The sequence below is a fragment of the Schistocerca serialis genome, chromosome 1 (assembly GCF_023864345.2).
Source record: "Schistocerca serialis cubense isolate TAMUIC-IGC-003099 chromosome 1, iqSchSeri2.2, whole genome shotgun sequence".
Lineage (NCBI taxonomy): Eukaryota > Metazoa > Arthropoda > Insecta > Orthoptera > Acrididae > Schistocerca > Schistocerca serialis.
In genome coordinates, this window is record NC_064638.1 from 26842214 (window position 1) to 26858609 (window position 16396).

At 39.7% G+C, this 16396-nt stretch overlaps 1 protein-coding gene across 6 annotated transcripts in view; it reads right to left on the bottom strand.

Annotated features, from left to right (window-relative positions):
* The window catches only part of LOC126461015 (tight junction protein ZO-1), a 724130-nt gene that overhangs the window by 232814 nt on the left and 474920 nt on the right, over nucleotides 1–16396 (bottom strand). For all 6 annotated transcript variants that reach the window (XM_050095967.1, XM_050095964.1, XM_050095966.1 and 3 more), the window contains exon 10: nucleotides 14724–14896. In XM_050095967.1, coding sequence (XP_049951924.1) covers nucleotides 14724–14896 — 173 coding nt within the window. The remainder of the gene's footprint in view (nucleotides 1–14723; nucleotides 14897–16396) is intronic.

A 16396-nucleotide genomic window follows, 5' to 3' on the forward strand; every position in this document is an offset into this window, starting at 1 on the left:
TAGGGAAAATTCGCCAACAATAACAATAATAATAATAATAATAATAAATACGTTTTATATTACTTATAGCAATACAGTTTGAGATTCTATTAAAAAAATAATTGGTTACGTGGCAATGCAAGGCCAATTACAGTGGCAGCAAACGTGTTAACTAAATTCAATATTTCTTGTGTTACCCAAGGATTTCTACTACCACCTGTCTTTTTACCTACTTCATCCTCTGCTGCCTTCACTATTTCATCTCTCACAGCTACCCGTTCTTCTTCTGCTGTATTACTTTCCCCTGTTCTTGCCAATAGTTCCTTAATACTCCCTCTGAAACACTCTACAACCTCTAGTTCTTTCAGTTTGTACCCATCCCATCTCCTTAAATTCATACCTTTCTGCAGTTTCTTCAGTTTTAATCTACCCTGAGTATGTGGACACTAATTTCGGTTCCACTAACAGCCTTTGCATACGACCATAATTTCGCTGGGTTTTTTGAGAGATCTTTCATTAAGATCCTACTATGATAAACATTGAAAGCTTCATGCATTGTCCTCTTGATAGCCGAACACTTTTCAGTTGGGATCGCTCTATGTACAACCCTATGCTTTGTTTTCCACCTATTATGTAGCAACATACGTTTCTTTAGAAATTTCTTTACACAGAGGGTCCTTCTCATCTTGAACTGTTCTACAAGGTACATCTATATCAAGTGCGTGGTCAATTGTTCTTTGAAACTTGAGTCACTTACCTTCAACATCCTCTTATGCATTGTCCTGTTGGAAAATGGCATCACAATACTGTTGCATTGGAGGTTACAAACGAGGACACAGGATGCCCGTGATGTATTGCGGTGCTACCAGAGTTTCCACTGTGCCTCTACAACACACTGAAAGAATAGACCTCTCCCCAGACATCATCATATCCACGAACAGTGCCCATCTGAGATAGTGCAGAACTGTGATTCATCAATGAACACAATGCAGTTGCATTCCTTATCAGCCCACAATTCCTGGTCATGGCACCATTACAAATGCAGCTAGCTGTGTTGTGGAGTTAACAACAGCCTATGCATGGGATGGTAAGTCACTCCTCTGGTTGCTTCTAGTCACTGACCAACAGTGCAGAATGAGACAGAGTGTTGCAGGAGGTCTAATACTTCTTCTCGGATGGGTCACAATGTGCTTGATGCTCAATACAATGATGCCCCCTTGTAGTGGTCAGACATGTTCAGCCGGAACCTTGATAACTAAGATATCAGTCCTCTAGACCACTCTTACATCTGAATATCCCACAAATCTCGATACTGCACAATTTGACCAGTCAGACAAATGGAGACACACAATGAGCCCCCTTTCAAACTCTAACAGATGCTGATAAATGTTGTTCCTCAACATCTGATGCCGTTCACATCCCTTATACACTCTACTGGTTCTGGTAACAACACGAACCATGAATAACACCCATGCACTCAGGTGATCATTCTACCTGTCTCAGAAAATTGCACATCTTAATCATTTACAAACCCACCAATGGTATGTGTGTGTACAAAGGTACATTGACATCCAATGATGTCTTGTAGGAACTTCACTTTTTTGCAGCAGTACATAATAAGTGAGCTTCTGAACTATCTGTTGTAGACAGTTTTCGGAGAACACATACAGTGACATTTCGCAGGATGTCTTGTCACACCCACCACTTACAAAACTATAATTTTCTCAGTTGACTGTTGGATGATTCAAGCCTCCTGTGATGATCGCACTATCATTGGCAAAATTACATACTAGCGAAACGTTTTCAGTTAAATCTGGAGGTGAACCTGGTTATTAGATTTGGGTTACTTGTCTACTGTGACAAATAAGCCACCTGTATTTCTTCCTTTCGATATATATTTAAATTTACCCAAAAAAATCTGACTGCTATTAATTTCAAATTTTAACCAAGTTCCTGTATCTAGTATTATGTGAGCTCCACTGCTTTGTAGGTGTACTTCAAATTTTGGTACTTTGTTGTGAATTCTTAGGCAGTTAATCATTAGGATTTTAATATTCTTGTCTGTAAGGGGCATTTCTTTGGATCTTACAGTGATACTTCTGGATACCTAAGTAGAAGCATTTCTACATCTACATCTTCATTTATACTCTGCAAGCCACCCAACGGTGTGTGGCAGAGGGCACTTTATGTGCCACTGTCATTACCTCCCTTTCCTGTTCCAGTCGCGTATGGTTCACGGGAAGAATGACTGCCGGAAAGCCTCCGTACGTGCTCAAATCTCTCTAATTTTACATTTGTGATCTCCTCAGGAGGTATAAGTAGGGGGAAGCAATATATTCGATACCTCATCCAGAAACGCACCCTCTCGAAACCTGGACAGCAAGCTACACCGCGATGCAGAGTGCCTCTCTTGCAGAGTCTGCCACTTGAGTTTGCTAAACATCTCCATAACGCTACCAAGCTTACCAAATAACCTTGTGATGAAATGCACCATTCTTCTTTGGATCTTTTCTATCGCCTCCATCAACCTGATCTGGTACGGATCCCACACTGATGAGCAATAATCAAGTATAGGTCGAACAACTATTTTGTAAGCCACCTCCTTTGTTGATGGGCTACATTTTCTAAGGACTCTCACAATGAATCTCAACCTGGTACCCGCCTTACCAACAACTAATTTTATATGATCGTTCCACTTCAAATCTTTCCGCACGCATACTCTCAGATATTTTACAGAAGTAGCTGCTACCAGTGTTCCGCTATCATATAATCATACAATAAAGGATCCCTCTTTCTATTTATTCGCAATACATTACATTTGTCTATGTTAAGGGTCAGTTGCCACTACCTGCACCAAGTGCCTATCCACTGCAGATCCTCCTACATTTCGCTACACATTTGATGTGTAGTGCACAGCTGGACTACTCAGAGCGATCCTGCAGTTCTCAAATGCTATGGCGCAAGTCTAGGAACTTGCAGCCTCTCTTGCCAAAGAACCTTTAAAGTCTCTGGTTCGAGCCTCATACTTGGCTCAGGACAAGGGGGAGCAATGGGTCCTAATGTGCTGCATGTGTGTCAGGGTGTACTGATTGTGGTGTTTGCATTGGATTAGGCTGTTATTCTGAATCACTACTGGTTACCTTTATTACAATTAAATTGCAGTTTACCTAATGCATATTCAAATTTAATAAAAAATTTTTTGAATTTTTCAAATTAAAAAATAGTAATTGCTGTTGTTTTGTTTCACATGACTATTGCCATATTTTAAGACAGCTGAACAATGAAAATGGCTATATATACTTAAATAAGTAACATATATCAAATTTCCTGAATTTTTACTGCTTTCAAGAATCACAGAAATTTGAAGTTAAGATCAAAACAAATGCGTTTGTTATGGCTGCAACTGTCTCGTATAATGCTGCAAGTATAACTGTATCCCCAATCTCCAGTAAAATTCTGGTCAACAAATTTAAAAGTGAGGAAATAATAATCAAACCCGACTAGTGACTGGCATTCTTGTGTAGAACTGAGTTGTAAGATTCGTTGATTGCAGCACAGACTGGACACATATTTTTTGTGAAACTATACCAAAGATGTTCACCAAAGGTAGTCCAGTCCCCGGTATTTAGCAATAAACTTATCATTAAACTTATCATTGAGATATTTTTGTACCATATGATGAAAATTCTTTCTAAAGATCTTTGAGCAACTCCTCAATATTTTGTACAATTGTAACACTTATAGCTTTGATTTTCTCTTCAGTATTTCTCTGGTTACATGTGTTATTTGTATGTTTGCCTTTAAAAGTCGTGTGTGGTATATTGGAATTCATGACATGCTCCACATATGATATATGGCCATTATTTAAGTAATGACAGATGTGATGTTGTGGCTTCAACTGTATTAACCCCATAAGTATTCATGGATATTTTGCCCCTCCTTGGAAAAGAATTTTTAACAGTTTCTGTATACCACATGTATTATTTTGTGTCTTCGGATAGAATCCGTAAAGATGGTCTGTGACTGAAACCGGTTGATATTTCTGTTTTAAATAAAAAAGAAACTGATGGTCAAATATCCATTTTATACATATCCTCATCCTTGAATGTCTCATGGCGAGCAAACACATGACCTGGAAAGTATTTCAGCCCTGAACTTTCAAAAATAAAAATTTGACATAACATTTTACATAGCTGGTTGCTCAGACATCACGAGAAGCAAAAAACTGTTGATATATGTGAATTCCATAATAAATAATCAGTGTGATTCAACTCCTTGGAGAAGAAATGTTTGGCTGTGGAAAACACTTTTTTGAAAACCAGGACAATTTACTTTCTGGTAGCTATTTGACATTTCAAGTGCTTCAGTAGAACAATATTCTCAACCTTGACATATTATGAGATGGGAAGTTGCTACTCATCACATAGCGGAGATGCTGAGTCGCACATAGGCACAACAAAAAGACACTCACAATCATAGCTTTCGGACATTAAGGCCTTTGTCAATAATAGACACACATATGCACACACGCACATGCACACATAATTGTGAGAGTCTTTTTGTTGTGCCCATTTGCCACTCAGCATCTCAGCTATAGGGTGAGTAGCAACTTTCTTTCTCATAATATTGTTACAATCCATCCTGGATTTTCCATTGTTTGATTCTCAATCTTGAGGTATTTATACAATATCACTTTGCATCACTGAGCTTAATGAACTTGATAGTGAATGGCATGTAGAAAAATAGCAGGGGTCACTTCTTACTGCTCTCTAATTTTATATAAAAATACAATTAGTTACTGCAAAAGTGCTTGAATGCATCAGTTTTTAAATGGTGGTTTTTCGTTCAAAAAGAAGGAGGAGGGCTCTTAAGGGGAACAATTTGTTCTGTAAATTTAATGATGCAGTGGTCTCAGTGCATCATCATAGGAAGATAATCAACAGATGAGTGTACAGGTAATGAAGTACTAGCAACTGCTTCAGGTGGAAAGCTCAATGTTCATGTACTGCATGAAGTTTAGTTTTTTAGGCAAGTATTCTGTAGTTTTTAACTAATTCCTCTACTTATTTTTGGCTCTGAGAGAGCTAAGTTCACATTGATAGGGCTAGCCATTGTGCCTATTGTGGTGTCATGATGAAGGAGTCAGATGGTTTTGTATCATCACAGCAAACTGTGCTGGATGATGTAGAGGTAGGATAATCTAAGTCTCCTATTGTGTACATGAGGTGGATCTGGTGAGCTACTCCTGCTGCTGACAGATGAGGCCAATCTGACACTGAGTGGACAGCTAATGGCAGCTGACAGGTCTTGTCCAGATCTGAAGCTGTTTCGCAGGGTTTAATGCTGAGCCTCATACTTCTAACGAAGACACTGTATCACATTAACAAATGGGCAGAACTTGCAGATCTCACCTCTTCTGCTCTGCTGACATCTGGGTTCTCACAGAGGCAAAAGAAGGGGCTGCTAGGTAGCTTGAATATTAGATGCATCAAGGCCCCTTTTAAGGAAATAGGGCCACATGGAGGAGATGCACTAGCTGTGAATACCTAGAAGAATTGTCTGCTGGGTGGGACGGGCCACCTGAAGTGCAATCACAGTCACTTACTCGAACTAGCACCAACACTTCTTTCTGGTGAGTGGTAACAACAGCTGGCCGAGGTCCTAGAAAAGTTGGTGATTTGCAGCACCATTCTAAGATCTGATTGGAGCCCAGAACTCAGTGGAGGGTCTAAACCAGAAAGTCTGTTATTTTCATGATGAACTCGACTGTCGATTTCTTGATCTACACTACACAGCAGAGACTCATAAAGTTGCACACAATAAGGAGGACTGCAGTAGCTGATATTATTAATATATCCTTTATAACTGGTAAATTCCCTTCTTCAATTAAAAAATGAATAAAAAAGCCACTTTATAAAAGAGATTGTACATATAAAGTACAAAATTATGCAACTATTAGGTTTTGCTTATAGAGAGGATAAACTATAAGAGATAGATGAGTTTCCTGAACAAATGTAAAATTCTTGCCAATGCATGGAATGGTTTGAGAAAAAATAGGTCTACCAATACAGCTGTGTATCATTTCCTAGAACTGGTTTTAATTGCAGTAGACAATGATGAACAAAACTGCAGAATATTTTTAGATCTATCTCAGATATTTTGTCTCATTAACCATGACATATTGCTAGGAAAGCTGTATCAGTATGGTGTCCATGTAAAAGCGTATAACTGCTTTAAATCATATCTGTTTGACAGTTATAAAAGTGTTGAAATAACCCATAATAGCAGAAAATATTACTCAAGATACAAGAAACTTAACTGTGGTGTACCTCAAGGTTTTGTTTTATGCTCCCTGTTTTTCTTGGTTTATATTGACTCACAAAACAACCTATCAAGCTCTGAATCAGTCCTTTTTGCAGATGGTACAACCCTTTTTATCAAAGGACAGAGTGAAGCCGATATACAAGAAAAAATAACTGCAACAACAAATGAGGCAGCAAAATGGTTCACGGACAACTGTTTACTTACTTATCAAACTGTTTACTTACTTACTTACACACACACACACACAAGATGAATTTTAGGGACATAAGGAACAAAATAAAAAAGGACATGTAAGTAGAGACAGGGAACTGTGTAATAGAACAAACATCTTTCACAAAAATTTTAGGTGTATGATTGGCTGGCAATTTAAGATGGGAAAACCAAGTTGAATTATTGAATAAAAGAGTTACTAAATACTGTTATACATAAAGAAAACTTAAAGAATACTGCAATTTTAAAAAAGTATTATGTGCCCACTACTTTTACATACATAGCCTTATAAGGTATGATATTATATTCTGGGGGAAATCCATTCAAATACTCATGGGTGTTGCCCACAGAGATTTGTGTAGAGAACTCTTAATGAATTAAAAATTTTGACCCACCCTGGTTTATTCATTTATGAATTTATATGTTTTCTTAAGTCACATCAAGAATTCTCTACTCAACAAAATGAAATACATAACTGTGAAACAGAGTCATTGATTCAAAAGCTCTGTACCAAAATAGTGTGATGTATCTTCCAAAATTAATGTGCAATGCCTTGCCTAAATAAATCAAATACTGCAAAACTTACATAAACTGAAAAAAAGGATTAGAGAAACTATTGTTATGTAAAAGTGACTGAAGTGTTGATGAATTCCTTTGTCATCGAAACAGATAGGTTTTATCATTTGATTTATGCCTACAAACTATTGTTATTGAACCTATATGTATAAGGACGCTAACAAATTTGTGCAAATATGTGAAGTATAATTAAAAAATAATGTTATTGCTTTTAATTGTTAGAAATATAAATTGCTCTCTCTCTCTCTCTCTCTCTTTCTTTCTATATACAATTCCTGTATCATGAATATAATAAAATGGATGATAATAAATTACATTAAACTATACACCAGAGACACCCATTGGGCAGTCAGAGCATGTGTAACATGAACAGATTCTTTTAAGAGCAAATCTCCAAGACCTCAGTAGGAATGCAAGTGTCAGATAAAGCAATTACTACAGCAAACCTGACAATATATGTGGAGATGAGAATCACACACTATTTGTTGTTAACTACCACATCATTTGTAGAAAAGTTCAAATGGCTCTGAGCACTATGGGACTTAACTTCTGAGGTCATCAGTCCCCTAGAACTTAGAACTACTTAAACCTAACTAACCTAAGGACATCACACACATCCATGCCCGAGGCAGGATTCGAAGCTGCAACTGTAGCGGTCACGCAGTTCCAGACTTTAGCGCCTATAACCGCTCGGCCACCCCGGCCCACGCAGAAAAGTTCCAGAAACAAAAATGACGGTATTCTGGGAACTTATAGATAGTTGCAATACGGAGAGAGTAGGAAAATTGTGACACTTGGAACATTTCGGAAAGATGAATTATCTTTCAAACAGAAGCAGGTGGACAAGTAGACTCTATTATCCACTTGATACTGTACTACACTGTTGTCTAATAACCAAGAGAGCACCATACCGAGTATCTTCACAGATATGTGTGAGTGGACTGATGAAATTATACGTTATACTGGCTGGCAAATTTTGAACAGAAATGATAGTAATATCAGGCATGTCCTAAGGATCTCTACTGTTCTCAATATATATAAATGATTTATCGAGAGGGTCAAGAGCGTTATCAGATTGTTCACTGATGATTTTCACTTTTTTGGTGTAATGACAATAATTCAATAAACTGCTCATAACAAAGAAAAAGAACCCAGCAGTATCCAGCCACAAGGTTAGTGGTTAACACCTGAGGCGTGCCAGTCCAGCAATTTAAGGCGGTACTAAAAAGCAGTAAGGAATGTGACAGACAGAGAGAGTCTGTAATAAGCAAAATTAATGGGAAACTAAGGCTTGCTGGAAGAGACCCAGAAAAGTGTAGTGACCTTGTAAAGGAAATCACATATAAACACTAGTACAAAGATATAAAGTATTTCCCCAATCTTTAGAATCCTCATTAACTATGAACAACAGCAGACACTAAACGAGTTCAGAAACCTGCTTCTAGGATGAGAACAGGTCAGTATAGCTCATATCAAAGTGTATCAGAAAAGCTAAGGGAACATAAATGGGAATTTTTGGAAGAAAGGCAATGATGTTGTTGCAAAATGTTGTTGGGTAAATTTAGAGAATTATTATTGAGAAAGGCTATGACACTCTGGTATATTTTACACTGAGATGATGAGAATATGATACGAGAGATAATGTCTATAGAGGCATATAGACAGACATTACTCCACTGCCCAGAATGTGGTTGGGATGTAATACAAAATCATTAATACTGGTATAAGATATCTTATGCCATGCACTGTTAGTGGCTTGTGAATTATCTATCAATAGCTTAGTTTAAAGTATATTTTTGCTCCAGTCTTTGAGTGATTTCTTGGTTCAGTATATGAAACCTGCATATCACTGCAGCATGAATGCTTACCACAGATGTGTGAAACTTACACCAAGTAAAGGATTTAGAGGGAGGCTGTCTTCTCAATTACCATCAACACTGACTCTCTCTGCTCCACTCCTGGGGTCACACCACAGCATTCCCTCTCACCAGTGGGAATATCACTGTGAGGAACTAAACACATTCCATGACCTTGGAGATTTGCTCCTCAATTTGGTCCTATGGAACTAGATGCACAAAAATAAAATAAAAAGGAAGTTCAATTTGATGATAAATAAAATAAATTAATGTGGTAATGGAAAGATGTGGTGAATTTTCCACTATAACAAATTTATATCGCCAAGTGACTCCATTTTCTTACACCTCATGCTGTCTGTCCTTCAAAAGTTAGCAAAGTTTTCAGTCTTGTTTATGTGCTTTTCAACAACTCAGCATCTCTACTTACTATTCAGTGAATAAAATAACTTAGCAAGAGAGGTAAATATATGAAAATTATAATATCTTATCAAAAGTATCCAGACAATTATTAGTGGATATTAACACGGTATGTGCCCACACTTTTCCTTTACGATGGCTCATCCTCTGCTGCAGATAGTGTCACTGAGGCACCTGAATGTCTACGGAGGAATGGCAGCCCACCGTTCCTCGAGAACCCAAACCACAGAACGTTGTCATGTCAGTGCTGTGGTCCGCATCTGAGCTGATGTCCAACTGAGCTGACGGCCTAATTCGTCCTGAAGGTGTTCCCTCAGTTCAGGTCAGGACTTTGGGCAGTCCATTTCAGGAATGCTGTTGTCCACAGATCATTGCCTCACAGTTGCTGCTTTATAATGGATGCACTGTCATGCTGATACAACCACTGTCTGTTAACTTTTCCTCTACTGTACACAGTACATAGCAGTGTAAAACATGTCCATATCCTTTCGCATTTAGCGTTTTCTGAAGCACAATAAGAAGATCACATCCCACCAGTGATAAACAACCTCATACCGTACTACCTCCATACTTCACTGTTACACTACACATGATCTCCAGGCACTCACCAAACCCAAACCCAAATCCAAACCCTTCCATTCGATTATCAAAGTGTAGAACATGATTCATTAAGCCAAATCACACTTTACACTCACCTCAAACATCACTTAGTACAGACAACAGAAATGTACGGCTTACGAGGACCTGCTTAATAATTGTATCCCATTCTTTTTAACTTTCTACTCACTGTTATTGTGCTAACTGGGCTTTTGGTAGCACTTAGAATCTCATGACTGATTTCTTCTGCTGATTTCGTGCAATTTTTTACAACCACTTTCCACACTGCTTGTCGGTACATGAGGTCTGCCTGTCCTTGGTATAGCTGTGGTTCTTCCTTTATCACCAACAGTCAACTTGGGCAGCTTCAGAGGGGTCCAAAGTGTCCCCGGTGAAGCTGGTATTCAGGTGACATCCGACGACTAGACCACGTTCGAAGTCACCGAGCTCGTCTAACTGAACCGTTATCCTGTTACTGCTGCTCTACTGACAGAACGGTACCCCTCACTTCCTTTCATAGTGGCAGTTCTGCCTCTCATGACATCTAGTTTCCTCTCATTAAACCATTAAATGAACAATACTAGTGAAAAGACCATAAAATTGTACCACAAACATATGCATCTGGTGACTGGTGGCAAAAATTAGATGAGGCACAGGAGGGGGAGGGGGCAGGGGGGGGGGGGATTTTCACGTGAGACACAATTAGAAAAACATTTGTTTTTCATCCAAAACAATGGTAACTTACATATTCAGACTACAGATATAATGATGACATATGTACATGTCTGATATTTTAAAATTTTATCACAAGTGGAAGCGCAAAAACTTCGCATTGTTTGCCTTGAAAATGAATAAATGGCCAAAGGTGCAATAATGCATTTTATCAATAAATAATTTTAGTAATCAAAGCTGACACCAAAAAGTTTCACAAGACTGTAAACTGCGGCCAAGAAAAGTTTTAAGCACTTGTCTTATCTTCAGTTATATTGCTCAACAGCTTTTGGAAAGTTATACTCAAGAGAATTGTTGAAACGGCAACTGGAACGGTCACGGGGTAGTAGTGATGGAAACGTGGCGGGACCCGCGGAGTGGCCCGCGAACGACAACACAACGGGAGAGGATGGACACGACCATTGGAGGACCTTACAACACAACAAGAACAGACAACAGAGTAATGAACCAAACAAGACAACTGCATCCACTGGAACAGTAACACGAAATTCAATACGCTGTCTGAGGCGATACGTCCTGAGACGCACGCGATGTTAGACTGCTGGCTGAGCGCGAGGCAGACGCTTAAGTATGCTATCGGGGGCACCGCTATTGGCCGCTGGGACCTCGTGTTTCACTGTGGCACCCTCACAGTAAAAGCGGGCCAGGAGGCGCGCATAGCCACAGCTTACGGCATGACGGTGCAGAGACCTCTATGGGTCTTTGACATCCATGACGTCTGGCACAGATTCAAATTCTGCGGCGCGCAGTACCAGAAGAATATGGTTTCTTTTGTTTTTCATAGAACACAACAATAAATATTAAATGTGCTGATTATATCTCATTTCTGAGATAATGACATTTATATTATGTAGCTTTCAAGAAATCAAACAATGGAAAATCTAGGATGGAATGTAACAATACCAGAGAGGGAAAGTTGCTACTCACCATATAACAGAGATGCTGAGTCATGATAGTCACAACAAAAAGATTCACACAATTAAAGCTTTCGGTCATCAAGACCTTTGTCAGCAGTAGACACACATACACACACACACTCACACAAACGCAACTTGCACACACGTCTGCAGTCTCAGAGAGCTGAAACCACACTGCGAGCAGCAGCACCAGTGCACGATGGGAGAGGCGACTGGGTGGGGGTAAGGAGGAGGCAGAGACCCCCTCCCCCCTCTGCACTTTCTCTCCTACCCTCCATCTAAATTGCAACACTCCACTATCCGCCACTCCCACCATACTACCCCTCTCCCTCCCCGCCCCAGCCTCCAGCTCTCTGAGACTGCCGACGTGTGTGCAAGTTGCATTTGCATATGTGTGTGTGTGTGTGTGTGTGTGTGTGTGTGTGTGTGTGTGTGTGTGTGTGTGTCTACTGCTGATGAAGGCCTTAATGGCCAAAAGCTTTAATTGTGTGAATCTTTTTGTTGTGCCTATCGCGACTCAGCATCTCCGTTATATGGTGAGTAGCAACTTTCCTTCTCTGGTATTGTATCTTTCAAGAAAATATGAAAACAAATGCTGATACTCCAAGAGCAACTGTTTTGTTCCTGTCTCTGGTACTAGGCTGCTAGGACATAAGAACATCCAGCAGCAATCACTCAACAGCAAGCTGTTTCTCTTTATAACTTTATTCCATTAGTGAAATATGTTTCTGAAAGTGGTCACCATAATTTGGTGGGAAGAAATCCAGTGTGATAGCTCAAATCGTATTTTTAGCGGTATGTCACACTGTACCTGCTCATACAAGTGTACCAAATCATTCATGAGTCCTCTGAAATTTTCTGCTTTAAAATTTTGCTGAAAAGCATTGAAAAGACTGTTAAGATATTGCCATTATATGTTTTTCCCTTACGTTTTAGGACTAATTGAATCTGATAGTCTTTAAAAAGTTTTCTGATCTTACTATACATCTATCACCTTATACCTAAGGTACCTGACGAACTACATCCTCACCCATTAACTGCCATTTGTTGTATAGGACAATATACAAACAAACCTGGGCCACAGATATGGGTATCTGCATGGAACATTCCTAAGCTGACCTGTTTATAGGCCATCTGGAAGAACCCTTCCTAGACACCCAAGATCCCAAAACCCTCATCCTGTTCAGATTTATAGATGATATCTTCACGGATTGGATGTGAACCGAGACACCCTATCCTTATCCTACTACAGCCACAGCACCCACTCCCTTATCTGCTTCATCTGTTCATACTCAGTGGAGTGTAGAATATTTCTGGAAAACGAAAACCACATTTCCAATGCTTCTGTAAATATTTCTACCCATACTGAGACCCCTAACCACAGAGAATACCTCGATTTCGATAGCTGCCATTGCTTCCCCTAGCAGGCTGGGTACACACAGATGATACATCTGTTGTGATGAACACTCCCTTCACCTACATGGTAAAGACCTTCTTGAAGCATACACAGATCCCCACGAAATGGCTGGAAAAGACCACTTCCTCTGCCTCTTCCCCCCTCCCCCACCCCCAATTACCCAGTATCATCCTAGACTGAAACAAGCTAGCCACATTGTTTTCCAGAGCTGGAACAATCCTTGCCACTCTGCTATCAACTGAATTTGTGAAACATCCCAGTCTTAATCTGCACCCGCTTGCCACACGGGCCATACCCCTGTGGAAGGTCTGGGTGTGAGACCCGTCCTATTAACCCACTCAGTACACCCTATTCCAGTCCTGTCACATTCGTACTCTATCCCATCAGGAGCAAGACCACCCTCAAAAGTGGTCACACTGTGTAACAACTCTGCCGTTAAATCTCACACAGATTTTCACACAGGCACAACGCCCAGCCACCTGTGTGCACAAACGGTCACTGACAAACTGGGCCCAAGAGCACACCTGACCACTGATGGCCAAAAACTCTTTCAAACACTTGGTCAACAGGAGTGGCTGCTTCAAAACTTTCCTCCCTCACCCAATACCAGCTTTTCCAAGCTATACAGATGGGAATCATCCTTAGTACACATCTTAGAATCCTGCATTCCAACAGCCCTCAATCTAAACTAACCCGTGCTCCTCCCCCTCATCTACCCCCACCCCTACTCCTGTGTCCCATGCTCAGTTGACATGCACCTTTCTGCAACCTCCCTCCTCCCCTGCTCCATCGTGCAGTCCATGCTTCCACATCACTGTGCACCAACTCCCAGTGCCACACTGCTATGACCTCTCCCTCCCACCACAGCCACCCTTCCATCCCCTCCCTGCCCCTCACTCATCACAAACTTCATACAACACAACCCATCACCCCAGTTGAGCTGCAGTGTGTGTGTGTGTGTGTGTGTGTGTGTGTGCGTGTGTGTGTGTGAAATAGCACATCATCTGAAAGGTTTGCAGTGTTTTCAATCTTATTTATATGTCTATGTAGGCATCCCATATTGATGTTCCAAAACGATTGTCAAATTTGTTATACTCTATCCCGTTTTTGTCACATGTGCTTGAAACTTTCACCTATCCTTCAGTAGCTGCCTCATTCCAGTCAAGATTTCACCTTCTTTTGTTTTCTTCACTCCTAATACCATTTACTGAGAACTTAAGCACTGTTGTTGAATAAATATCCCTTTTTCTGTGTATGTATAATCTGCATTTTCTAATATGCTGGAAATGTTTTACTTTTGTACACATCTGTATCGTTAAAAAATATCTAAACCTCTAATCACCTCTCCGGTGAGTCTGTTTCTTCCAACCATTCTATTAATTTCACACTGTATATCACAAGTCTACTATAGTTTCCATTTAATGGTCATTTAGAATCTGCACAAATGCTTTTTTTTGTGATAAAACAATGATAAGATTTAGTAACTCATAGAACTGGCACTGGCAGATACTGTGTGAGGTGCTAAGCATACGCTTAAGTGAATTAAAGGAACACTCTCCGCCGGAATATTCTGCATCAGTGACAGATTGTCATTAACCAGTTGTAAGGACAAGTATCTATGATAATTATGCACAAATTTCTACTGGATAAAATTCTACGGGGCTTCAGTATCATTTTATATCAGTACAGAATACTTACTCTTCCGAGAGACTTAGACCTACGATGACTGCCTCGACGCCTCCGGAAGAAACTACCTCTGCTCTCTGATGCGGTCAGTTCTTTCTTTGTAGCGTTAAACTGTGCTGTGGCAAGCTCTTCAGCCCGTGCCTTATTAGGTATTATACCTTTTTGTACTTCCTGATTGTTACGACCTAAAACAAGAAGTTGATGAAAAGACAGGTTCCACACAATCTCATGAAATGTTTAACAGATATGTAACAGAATAAATTAGAGGTGGTTAGTAGATCTATTAACTTGCCAGTAAGCCAGAGTTTCAGACTAGTGTACTCCCCCCGTTCATCTACAGTATTACTGTAGGAGTGACAAGCAGCTCAGAGACTTACAACAGCAGACTCCCATTTGAATGAAGTTGAGTTGGCTGACAGATGCAGAATTAGTGGCTAGCGTGCCCTCAACAGGTATGTCTGTGATTGTTACAGGATGTTACGATAAAACTGAGGAGGCACTCATCTGATACAGAAGTGGAACTGGACACACACAGTAAGTATTCAGATACATGTCAAGAGCAGCGTTTTTATGAGAACTTTGTTGTATTTGTAATCGTGCAATATGTTGTGCTTAGTTAGATGCAAGCAGTCTGACTATATGACTCAGTGGGTATACGCTAGACTTAAAATCCAAAAGCCTGGCATACAATCCCCAATCACGTAAGAATTTTTTCCCCCTGTTTCTTACACATCTTTCACCTCTGCAATTATTTATTAATGTGGATAATGCCAAGCTCCACAGCAGTACAGGTCCACACTGAACTGAAGGTGCCACTATCTGGAAGGGTCAGTCAGCCTGAAGATGGGAGGAAGGCAAAGGGATTCTGCTTCAGACCAGACGGTTCCTATAAAAGCACTGCGATGTTAAACCGACTTTCAAAATTAGGGCAACTATCTTATTTATCTCACATGAGAGATAAGATGTGTAGCAATTAACAATGTGTAATAATTATGAACAATTTCTCACCTACTTCCAAAGGCACAATTGTGGAGAGCTAAAATAAGCCACTTCCACATCTGGAGGTGTACATTAGTTTTAGAGTTATGCACAGCACGAAATGAACAAGCATAAAATGGAATAAGAGATGTCCAAATTTAGAATTAATTGAGACAGTGAGTGCATCTTCGACTTTCATCCCTAAGATATCAGCAATCCTGATGCCAAGTAATGCTATGCATTTTGTTGACATAATGATTGTGAATCAAAGTGTAGAAGTAAGTTTAGTATCACCATGATTCCATAGAAATAAAATTTCATTGAGAAATCTTAATTCTATCAGTGGATAAATGATAGTGTTTTCTTCAGTACCTACAAACAAAAATAAATAAATAAAGAATGACTGAAAGAAAGGAAGGAAGAAGGGTGGGGGGGGGGGGGGGGTAATTCCACAGCCTGGCCAGAAGAAGGTATTCACTTGAGAAGCTCTACTTGGTCAATCTAATAATTCTAAATTTCAATGGTATATTAGTGCTATGTCAAGAAGAAGATACGGAAATCACAGCATTCATAAAAACTTAATTGGCATATTGAGTCAACAAATATCATCTGATAACTTCAACTTCTCCAAAATGCAGTGACAAGCAGATACTGTAACCTACTTGTGGAGTTAAAATACATCAATACACTTTGGCAGATTCCACAGA